Genomic DNA, 12,126 nt, shown 5'->3' with positions numbered 1-12,126 from the left:
GGTTGGGGACACAGAGTCAAACCTTATCAGATGTGTTTCCATTTATGTCTTTATTTCAGCAACGTTTTATAGTTTTCATTGTACATGTGTTTCAATGTGTTTCACCTTCTTGGGGTTAATTCCTAAGTTTTTTTTTTTTTTGAGCTATTGTTAATGCAATTATTTTTGTAATTTCCTTTTCAGATTGTTCATTGTTAGTATGTAGAAATGCAAATGATTTTTATGTTTTGACTTTGTATCCTGTACTTGGTTGAATTAATTTATTCTGATACTTCTTTTGTGTGGAATCTTTAGGGTTTTCCACAGGTAAGATCATATAATCTGTGAACAGAGATAGTTTTACTTCCATCCCAATTTAGATGACTTTTAATTTTTCTTGCCTGATTGTTCTGACCTATGTTGAGTAAAAACGGCAAAAGTGGATAGCCTTCCTTGCCTTGTTTGTGATCTTAGAGGAAAGCTTTCCATCTTTGACCATTGAGTATGATGTTAGCTGTAGGTTTTTCATAGATGGCTTTTATTATGTTGAGGTGGTTTACTTCTGTTCTTAATTCGTTGAGCCTTGCATCGTGAAAGGGTGTTGAATTTTGTCATGCTTTTTCTGCATCAATTCAGGCAGTCATGGTTATTTTTCTTCACTCTGTTAATGTGTGTATTAGATCTGTTTTTCTTATGTTGAACCATCTTTGAATTTCAGGAATAAATCCCACTAAGTCATGGTGTGTGTTCCTTTTAATATGCAATTAAATTTGGTTTGCTAATATTTTATTAAGGATTTTGCATCAGCGTTCATAAGAATATTGGCCTGCAATTTTCTTATAGTGTCTTTGCCTGGCTTTGGTATCAGAGTAATGCTGGTTTCATGTAATGACTTAGAAAGTATTCTCTTCAGGTTTTTAGAAAAGTTTGAGGAGTGGTATTAGTTCTTTAAATGTTAGAATTAACCAGTGGAAGCCATCAGGTTCAAGGTTTTCCTTTGTCAGGATTTTTTTTTTGAGACAGGTCTCCCTTGTTACCCAGGCTGGAGTACAGTGGTATGAACACAGTTCACTGCAGCCTTGGCCTTCTGGGCTCAAGCAGACCTCCTGCCTCAGCTCCCAAGTAGCTGGGACCACAGGCGTGTACCACTACACCCAGCTAATTGTAAAAATAAAATAACATTTAAAATTTTTTTAGATACAGGGTGTTGTTATATTGCCCAGGCTGGTCTGGAACTCCTGGTCACAAGCCATCCTGCCAGTTTGTCTTTCCAAAGTGTTGAGATTACAGGCATGAGCCACTGTGTCCGGCCTAATAATTCTTCTAAATGAATTAGTCTCTTGAGTTATATAGAAAATAGAATATGGAATTGTAAACCAAAGTTATAATAATACTAGCTTTTAGAATAAAAATAATTTTGGCTGGGCATGGTGGCTCACACCTGTAATCCCAGAACTTTGGGAGGCTGAGGCAGGCGGATCACAAGGTCAAGAGATCGAGACCATTCTGGCCAACATGGTGAAACCCTGTCTCTACTGAAAGTGCAAAAATTAGCTGGGCATGGTGGCGTGCCTGTAGTCCCAGCTACTCAGGAGGCTGAGGCAGGAGAATGACTTGAACCCAGGAGACAGAGGTTGCAGTGAGCCAAGATTGCGCCACTGCACTCTAGCTTGGCAACAGAGCGAGACTCCGTCTCAAAAAAAAAAAAATTTTTTTAAAAAATGTATTAGTTCCTTAAGTCATGCGGAAAACAGTGTTTGCAGACTACTCTTAGAATAATATTAGTTGTTACAATTGACTATTTATTTTACTTCATTGAGACTTTAAAAATTCATATGGCTTCAAGTTACTATGTAGTATCCTTTGCAGGGCATTTCTTGAGCACTTCTTGCAGGCCCAGTCTAGTAGTAATTAACTCCATCAGCTTTTATCTGGGAATCATAATTTCCCCCTCACTTTTTTTTGATAATATTTTTTTTTTCAAATTGAAATAGGGTCTTGCTCTGTTGCCCAGGCTAGAGTGCAGTGGTATGATCATGGCTCACTGCAGCCTCGACCTCCTGGGCTCAGGAAATCCTTCCACCTCGGTTCCCCAAGTAGCTGGCATGTGCCACAATACCTTGCTAATTTTTAAAACTTTTTTGTAGAGATGGGGTCTCACTTTGTTGGCCAGGCTGGTCTTGAACTCCTGGGTTCAAGTGATCCTCCCACCTTGGCCTTCCGACGTGCTGGGATTACAAACATGAGCCACTACGCCTAGCCTGATTTCTTTCTCACTTTTGAAGGACAGTTTTCCCAGATAGGATTCATGGGTGACAGCTTTTTTCTTTTAGTTAGCACTTTGAATGTGTTGCACTGCTGCCTTCTAGCCTCCAAAGTTTCTAGTGTGAAATGTGCTTGAAGTCTAAGTGAGCATCCCTCCTATATAGTGAATCACTTCTTTCTTGTTGCTTTCAGGTTTCCCTCTGTCCTTTAGCAAGTTTGATTATCATGTTTTTGTGTGTGTGTGTGTGTGGGTTTCTTTGAGTTCATCTTTTTTGGAGTTCTTTGAACTTCTTGGATGTTATATTCTTGTATTTCATCAAATTTGGGGAGTTTCCAGCCATTACTTTTTCAAATATTGTTTGCCTTTCTCCTTCTGAAAATTTCCATAATGCATATATCGGTCTACTTGATATGCAGGTCCCTGAGGTTCTGTTCACTTTAATCTTTTTTATTCTTAGACTTGGTGATTTCCCTTGTCCTTATCTTCAGGTTTGCTGGTTCTTTTTTTTTTTTTTTTTTGCCTGCTCAAATACTTTTGAATTCTTGTGAATTTTTCATTTCAGTTACTGTACTTTTCAGCTCTAGAATTTTTTTTTTTCTTTTAGGTTTTCTATTCTTTTTTGATATTTTCATTTTGTTCATACATTTTTTTTTTTTTGGCTCTCTCAGTGTCTTCCTTTAATTTTTTAAGCATCTTTAGAAGAGTTGTTTTGAAGGCTTTGTCTAGTAGTAGATCTGCCATCAGGTTTTTTTTTCAAGGATAGTTTCTGTCAATTTATTATTTTCCTTTGATGGGTGTTCTTATTTCCTTATATGCCTTGTGACTTTATGTTGAACACTGCATATTTCAGTGTAATGTGGTAATTCTGAAAATCAGATATTCCCCCTTCCCCAGCATTTCTTTTAGATTTTTTGTGTTGGTTTTTTTGTTTTTGATTCTTGTAGCCAGTCTCTGCCAAGCATCCACCTGAGGTGTAAACTTCAGGTTTTTCTCAGGTCTTTCCCTGGGCATGTGCGCTCACTTTTACAATTTTCTCGTACATGCAGTTGTTTTTGAATGACCTAGTCTTTAATATCTGGGCCCTGAAGGGGGAGAAAAATAAAAATGAGTGTGGGCTGGAGGCCATGCTGAGTGTGAGGGAGTGGAGGGGAAAGGGGTGCTCACCATTTAAATCTGAAAGTCACTTCAGTCACAGGGGTGTGTAAGGGCGAGGTTTGCAACTATGAAGGGAGATGCAACAACAGTGGCCACTTCTATATCTCGGCCTATGTGACCAGAAGCAGCAACTAGGTATCAAAGCACAGATCCCTGATGTTTAGGACATAGACTATTTTGCCCACTCACATACCCCCAAGCTGTGTGCATGTTGCTTCAGGAATATGAGCCAACCACGAGCTTATGGAACGGTGTGTAGTAGTGCTGCTACTGTGCTAAGAGCTGAAATGGATGGAAGTTAACCACACTTGACCATCCCATTATTCCCCTGGAAGTTGCAAGGCTTCAGTAGACTCCAAAGTTCCCAAGTAGTTACATTAGACAGATTTTGTCAGTGTAGTTGTTACCTATTTAGGGAAGCAGATTCCTGGTGCTTAATACTTCACTGTCCTCCCATAATCCTCTGCAAAGTATTTTAAACAGGAAATTACTATGTACAAAGCAGTTTTTGATTGTCCCTTATTTTTAAATGTTACAAAATTAAGTTGCTATGAAAATTTTGCACTTTGAATAATAAAGCATACGTTACTCTTTTTTTAGTGTGCTGGAATTGATGTTCGTCTGTGTGATGTTGGTGAGGCCATCCAAGAAGTTATGGAGTCCTATGAAGTTGAAATAGATGGGAAGACATATCAAGGTATATTCTTTTAATATATCTTATTTTGAAATTGATTTTACAAACTATTGTCGAGTGCTTTCTTTGAGTCAGCTGCTTCATGTTTCTGTCTTGGGAATTCAAGGAAAGAAGACAGGGGAAATGACCTGCTTAGAGCATGGTAGGAGTACTGTTGTAACTAACTGGAAACTATTGCCAAGCCACACTGTTAGCTGATAAGAAAACACCTAAGGAAATATCCTGGGGCAACCAAAAAGCGCAGCCAGTTTTCTGTGACTAGTCAAATCAAGGCTGAGAGAAGCCAGGTCTCTTGCCATTGAGGATGACTCATTGTGATTTTTTTGTTGTTTTTTTTTGTTTTGTTTGTTTTTTAAAGACAGGGTCTTGCTCTGTCATCCAGGCTATAGCGCAGTGGTACAACCAAGGCTCACTGTAGTTTCAACCTCCCAGGCTTCAGCGATCCTCTCACTTTAGCCCTCCCGGGTAGGGCCACCGTGCCTGGCTGATTTTTAATTTTTTTGTAGAGACGAAGTCTAACTGTGTTGCTCAGTCTGATTTTGAACTGCTGAGCTCAAGCGATCCTCCCGCCTCAGCCTCCCGAAGTGCAGGGATAACAGGTGTGAGCCACTGCTCCTAGCCTGTGGTTTTTTGGAATCAACATTCAGAATTTGGAGGCCAGTTCCTTGTGTATCACTTTAATTCCCAAGTCCCTTTGCTTTCTAGTCTTTACCAGTGACTACCTCAGGTATATACTCCCAGAGTCCCCTGTGCTTTCTGGTGCTGTACGTTAATCTCTGTCAGTCCAGTCCTCCTCCAGCTCCCAGGTCTGTCTGATCATCCCCCAGCCACCATCGTCCTCCCTCATCTGTGGTCATTTTTGTCTGTGACCCTGTTCTAATAACTTCTTTATAGAATATTTTCTATATTTCCTTTAACAGAATTCTGTCTCTCTTTGTAGACTCTGAGTGGAGACTCTCGTGTTGTTTTCTTGCCCCTTACTCAGTAAATTCACACCGTTCAGCATTCTTTGCATTTCCTATTGCCCATTATGTGTTTCTACCAAGAGCAGAAGTGATTCTTCTTCTGGAACCTGACTGTGCCTTCTATATAGACAGTTACCACCAACGTAACAGTCCTCTTTTATGTCTAAATACTGAAATTTATTACCAGACTTATACTTTTTTTTTTTTTTTTTTTTGAGACAGAATCTTGCTCTGTTGCTCAGGCTGGGGTGCAATGGTGCAACCTCGGCTCACTGCAACCTTTGCCTCCTGGGTTCAAGCGATTCTGCCTCAGCCTCCCCATTAGCTGAGATTACAGGCGCCTGCCACCATGCCTGGCTAATTTTTTTTTTTTTTTTTTTTGAGGTGGAGTCTTGCTCTGTCACCCAGGCTGGAGGGCAGTGGCGTGATCTTGGCTCACTGCAACCTCTGCCTCCCAGGTTCAAGCCATTCAATCCATTCTCCTGCCTCAGCCTCCTGAGTAGCTGGGATTACAGATGTGTGCCACCACAGTCGGCTGCTTTTTGTATTTTTAGTAGAGACGGGGTTTCGTCATGTTGGCTAGGCTGGTCTCAAACTCTAGACCTCAGGTGATCCACCCGCCTTGGCCTCCTGAAGTGTTGGGATTACAGGCATGAGCCACCGTGCCCAACCCTTCTTGAGAGAGTCTGCCAGACCTGGTGGTTCATGCCTGTAATCCTAGCACTTTGGGAGGCCAAGGTGGGTGGGTCACCTTAAGTCAGGAGTTTGAGACCAGCCTGGCCAACATGGTAAAACCCTGTCTCTACTAAAAAAAAAAAAAAAAAACGCGTAATGGCACACACCTGTAATCTCAGCTACTTGGGAGGCTGAGGCAGGAGAATTGCTTGAACCCAGGAGGCGGAGGTTGCAATGAGTCGAGATTGCACCGTTGCACTCCAGTCTGGGTGACAGAGTGAGACTTCATCTGGGAAAAAAATTTAAAAAAGAGTCTTCCTCTGTTGTCCAGACCGGAGTGCAGTGGCACGGTTGCAGCTCAATCCCCTTGCTCAAGCACTCCACCTCTGAGCTTCCTGAGTAGCTGGGACTACAGATATACGCTATCACACCTGGCTAATTTTTGTATTTTTTTAAAAATAGAGATGAGTTTCACCATGTTGCCCAGGCTGGTCTTGACTTGAACTCCAGGTTCAAGTAATGATCCGCCTGCCTTGACCTCCCAGAATGCCAGGATTACAGGCATAAACCACTGCTCCCAGCCCAGTCTTAGAGTCTTAAACAATAGCTAGTTTTTTTTTTTTCTAGCTCTTTCATTTCCTTACTTTTTTATTTATTTCTTCTATTTCTTTATTTCTTTTCGTTTTATATATATATATATTTTTTTTTTTTTTTTTTTTTGAGACGGAATCTCACTCTGTCACCCAGTTTAGAGTGCAGTGGTGTGATCTCAGCTCACTGTAACCTCCACTTCCTAGGTTCAAGCAATTCTTATGCCTCAGCCTCTCAGGTAGCTGGGATTACAGGCATGCACCACTACACCCAGCTAATTTATTTTTGTATTTTTAGTAGAGATGGGGTTTCACTGTATTGGCCAGGATAGTCTCAATCTCTTGACCTCATGATCCGCCCACCTCAGCTTCCCACAGTGCTGGGATTACAGGCATGAGTCACTGTGCCCAGCCTATATATGTTTTTTGATATCAAGATATTTTTCCATTTCATTGTTCTTCATGGTTTCCTTTTTTTTTTTTTTTTTTTTTTTTTTGAGACGGAGTCTTGCTCTGTCGCCCAGGCTGGAGCGCAGTGACCAGATCTCGGCTCACTGCAAGCTCCGCCTCCCGGGTTCCCGCCATTCTCCTGCCTCAGCCTCCCTAGTAGCTGGGACTACAGGCGCCCGCCACCTCGCCCGGCTAGTTTTTTGTATTTTTTAGTAGAGACGGGGTTTCACCGTGTTAGCCAGGATGGTCTCGATCTCCTGACCTCGTGATCCACCTGTCTCGGCCTCCCAAAGTGCTGGGATTACAGGCTTGAGCCACCGCGCCCGGCCTCATGGTTTCATTTCTCTTCCTCCTGCCTAGACCCTGTGTCAGCAGCTTTAATTCTTCTTTCATCTATATCTTTAACTTCCTTATATTTGATTTTCAGATATTCTCTTTAAGATCTCTAATGCTGTGAACACAAGTGCAAAGCAGAATATTTACTTACTTATTTATTTATTTATTTATTGAGACAGTGTCTTACTCATTCTGTCACCCAGGCTGGAGAGCAGTGGTGCAGTCTTGGATCACTATAAGCTCAGCCTCCCGAGTAGTTGGGATTACAGGCGTGTGTCACTATGCTGGCTAATTTCTGGATTTTTTTTTTTTAGTGGAGAAAGGGCTTCATCATGTTGGCCAGGCTGGTCTCGACCTTCTGACCTCACATGATCTGCCCACCTTGGCCTCCTAAAGTGTTGGGATTACAGGTGTGAGGTACCGTGCCCGGCCCAGAATACTCTTGATGTTACTCACACTTAGGTAGGAGGTGTGGGTTAATGAAGAAAACACACTTTGGGGTTCAGGCAGTTTTTAGTTGGAGTCTTAGATAAATCTATAACCTGAATGCCCAAGTTTCTTGACTATAATAGTGTTAATGGTATCTAGTTTATTTTGAGAATGTAAATTATGTGATAGTGCCTGGAATTTATTAAGTATGCAACAGATATTTGTCATTCTGTCCCCTTCTCACCCCAGTTCTGGGATGAGTGCCACAAATACAGTGCTTATTCAGGCTCTTCCAAATTGCTCTTCGCATCTCAGGAAATTACTTACCTGATGAGAAAAAAAGCCAAACAAGCCTAACACTCTAACGTTGCATAAAGAATGTGGCCAAATGCCGGGATTGGTAAATGCCAGGATTTGCCCACCTTCTCCCTATTCTTATGTTTTTATCTCTGTTCTTTAAGGAAGAAATATTCTTTTTTCTATACAATATTTTCTTTTTTAAAATTTTTAAAAATTGTTAGCTCAAACACTGCTTTAAGGATCTTCTTTTCAGTGTTAATCCTCCCACCTCCTTTGAGATACCACCTTATGACTCCTTTTCTGTACATACTCAGCCTTTCCCTACTGGCTCCTCTCAGTGTGAAAGCACATTGGAGGAGAATAAAAATCATAGCATTAGATATCCTTCCATGATTCTCATACTTTTTTTTTTTTGTTTTTTGGAGAGGGAGTGGTATTTTTTTTTTTTTTTTTTTTTTGAGAGGGAGTTTTCCTCTTGTTGCCCAGGCTGGAGTGCAATGGCGAATGATCGCAGCTCACTGCAACCTCCGCCTCCCGGGTTCAAGCAATTCTCCTGCCTCAGCCTCCCGAGTAGCTAGAATTACAGGCATGCACCACCACGCCCAGCTATTTGTTTTGTTTTGTTTTGTATTTTTAGTAGATACGGTGTTTCTCCATGTTGGTCAGGCTGGTCTTGAACTCCCAACCTTAGGTGATCCGCCTCCCTTGGCCTCCCAAAGTCTGGGACTACAGGCATGAAGCCCTGCACCCAGCCGATTCACATATTCTACTTTTGGCCTTTACTTACTGTTATGTGAAATTTTTACAATTTATTTTTACATTAAGACATGGTTTAAATTTACTATGTTCCTTAGTAAGGGTAAACATACTTTTCTTGGTATCCTAGCCAAAGCCATAAGGAGAGCAAAAGATTTTTAAAAGCTAGAATTTAGAATATCTCATTTCCAGTGTGCTTTTCTTTGGGAAATGTTTTGTCCAGTTCTTTAAATAGCTTAGAACCAGTTTTAGGATTTGCTGCTTCTATTAACACTTTATGAGCTCCCCAGAAGCAAGATTCTTATCCCAAAGGAAGCTGAGATTAACAGCGTAAATGCCGAGTTAAATGAGGAATTTATGGGACTAGAACATGGGCCTTCTGATTTCTAGGTTCACTGCTACAAATGAACAGAATCTATTATTTCCAAATTCGTGACTCTTAGGTCAACTTGGAATACAAACTGTAGCAGTCTGCTTGGGGGACTACCTCTAGAATTTTTTCTCTTTTTTGAGAATTCGCTGAAACTTTTGTAAATTCCAACACCAGCCAACATATACCAGTGTCCTCTCTTTTTCCTTTCATTTTCTCCTAATTCTACAACTTGTTTGGTATGTGGTCTGCCTTTCAAGGTATGGTAGGTGACAGTTTGACTTAATGTTTAGTCACTGCATAATAATTCCAGCCTGCAACATTGGGATTTTTAATATCTACCCTTTTACCTCTTCCACTAAGCTAGTGCAGCATTTTAGGTTTCATTATTTCAGTACCCCTCTTTCGATCCCTGTTATTGTACTGATCAGGGTTCTTAGTTTAAGGCAACAATCCATTTTTAATAGTTTAAGTAGAGAGGATGTGGAAAAATCCTGATACTGGGGAGATGAAGAAATGGACTCCAGCTTGAACTTCCTGGAACAAATAAAAAAAACCACATAGCACAACTGGGCCATCAAAGGAGTACCGTAATCTCTGATCAGGAAGTGATAGAATTAAAAAGTGATTGTGAACAAATTAGTGTTCCCAGAGTTAGCCTGTGTTACAACCTGCATAAGTAAATGAATTCCCCTGTACCCTCATTCTTCTGTGCAACTAACATATTAGGTTGGTATGGCTAAGAAACTTTATTAAAAAATTTTATTGGCGCCGGGCGCGGTGGCTCAAGCCTATAATCCCAGCACTTTGGGAGGCCGAGACGGATCATGAGGTGGATCACGAGGTCAGGAGATTGAGACTATCCTGGCTAACATGGTGAAACCCTGTCTCTACTAAAAAATATAAAAAACTAGCCAGGCGCAGTGGCGGGCGCCTGTAGTCCCAGCTACTTGGGAGGCTGAGGCAGGAGAATGGCGTGAACCCGGGAGGCAGAGCTTGCAGTGAGCTGAGATCCGGCCATTGCACTCCAGCCTGGGTGACAGAGCGAGACTCCGTCATAAAATAAAATAAAATAAAATAAAATTTTCTTAAAAAAAATTGATTGGCTTGTAAGGGTCAGTTTGCAAAGTTTGAATTTTAAAATAAGCTTGTTACTTGTCAACGTGAATAACAAACACAGGCTCCCTAAAAGAAAATGATGTTTGGGAATAGAGCATTGCAGTGGGAATGCCATAGTAAACTTGTGCATATTCAGGGAGTTAAGGAAGACAGAGGTTTTTAAAGATGAAAATGAGGATGACATAATTGTTTTGAAATAATTATCCTTGGCTCCAAAGATTAATAAGAAGAGTGACGCCAGTTGGAGGTTGGGCAGGCAGCTGTTGGGCAGATGTCCTTGCAGAAGTATTTTTTTGTGTGAGGTTGCAGTGGGCTTTGTGCAAGGTTATGGTTTTCAGTCATTTTCATTATCAGGCGTATAAGCATGAGAACTTTCTCTTCATGGCTTTCCCTAGCTCTGTTTGAGTCTGACAACTTTGACATATTTATATAAGAAGGTTGTTGTGAAGAGCGAATTGATTTTTCTTGCTACCCCACTGAGTTTGTAGCATACTTGTTTACGGCTTCAGACTACTTAATTCTGCTCTAGAAGAAGGGTGGCTCATACTGAGGATTCTAGTGCTATAGACCTACATTTTTTAAGGCCCCCCACCTTTTTTCTTTTTTCTTTTTTTGAGACTGTTGCCCAGACTGGAGTACAGTGGGGCGATCTCATTTCACTGCAGCCTCTGCTTCCCGGGTTCAGGTGACTCTCCTGCCTCAGCCTCCCAAATAGCTGGGACTAGAGGTGTGTGTCACCATGCCCAGCTAAGTTTTATATTTGTAGTAGAGATGGGGTTTCACTATGTTGGCCAGACTGGTCTTGAACTCCTGACCTCAAGTGATCGTCCTGCCTTGGCCTCCCAAAGTGTTGGGATTACAGGCGTGAGCCACTGCACCTGGCTGTTTTTAGCCCTTTTATAAAATTTGAAATATTAACACAAAATGCACAAAGCGTAAATACTCAACTTCTCAATTGCAGAAGCTACGTAACCTCACTCCTCAAGAAATTGAATATTGCCAGTATTCCAGAAGACACTCAGTCTCATTTTCATAGTCCTTTTTTTGCTGCTACAGCAGAATACCTGAGACTAGGTAATTTATAAAGAACAGAAATTGATTTCTTACAGTGTTGGAGGCTGGGAAGATTAAGGGACTGGCATCTGGTGAGGGTCTTCTTGCTGCATCATCCCATGGCATTAGGCAGAAGGGCAATAAGAAGCTTGAGAGAGAGAGCAAGAAGTGGTCAAACTCATCCTTTACAAGGAACCCACTCCTGAGATAATGGCGTGAATTCATTGATGAGAGTGGTGCCTCCATGGCCCAAACTTCTCGCATTATGTCCCACCTCCCAACACCATCACAATGGGGATGAAGTTCCCAATACATGAACTTTGGGGGACACATTCAAACCGTAGAACCAATACATTGCTTTCCAATTACAGCAGCCTGCCTCTAGTGAGCCACCATCTTGGCTTGTGGGGTCAGTTCGCCAGGTCTTAGAGAAGTAGTAATGATGTCTGAATTTTATATATTTAGCTTATCAGCACTGTAAGTATGAAAGGATTTGCATTTGCTTTTCTTTGTCTTTACTACCTAATTATGCATCCCTAAACTAGTTTTATTGCCTAATTTTGAACTATTATATATATGTGGAATTGTACAGTATGTATGTAATTGTGCCTTTTTCTGCTTATTTTGTCAGTTGTTTTAAAACAACTAGAATAAAAAAGCTAGAAGTTTTATTCCAGTTGTTAAATGTATTCCTAGCTTTTTGTTTTTATTGTTGAATGTTATTCCCTCATGTGAATATGCCACAATTTGTCTATTCTTTCATTGCTCTCAGGACAGTGGGATGTTTAGATTTTCTTTCTTCTTTCTTATTTCTATTTCTTAATTATTGTGTCTCAGCCACATAGATTTTCTTTTTGAATGTTAGAAATGTTGATATAAAGTTCTGTAATACTGTCATCTTAACAGTATCTTTCACATTATCTTTTGGTCCATAACAATACAAATATGTATTTTTTATGCTTCTAATAAGTTGTGTACTTGGCATTTTC

The 12,126-nt window shown here is 40.8% G+C and overlaps 1 protein-coding gene across 2 annotated transcripts in view; it reads left to right on the top strand.

Annotated features, from left to right (window-relative positions):
• Positions 1-12,126, top strand: part of LOC105483675 (methionyl aminopeptidase 2) — a 41,659-nt gene that overhangs the window by 26,662 nt on the left and 2,871 nt on the right. For both annotated transcript variants that reach the window (XM_011744653.3, XM_011744652.2), the window contains exon 8: positions 4,001-4,097. In XM_011744653.3, coding sequence (XP_011742955.1) covers positions 4,001-4,097 — 97 coding nt within the window. The remainder of the gene's footprint in view (positions 1-4,000; positions 4,098-12,126) is intronic.

The sequence above is a fragment of the Macaca nemestrina genome, chromosome 10, assembly GCF_043159975.1.
Source record: "Macaca nemestrina isolate mMacNem1 chromosome 10, mMacNem.hap1, whole genome shotgun sequence".
Taxonomy (NCBI): Eukaryota; Metazoa; Chordata; class Mammalia; order Primates; family Cercopithecidae; genus Macaca; species Macaca nemestrina.
Note: the sequence above shows the minus strand (reverse complement) of the source record. Positions and strands in the feature narration are given on the sequence as shown.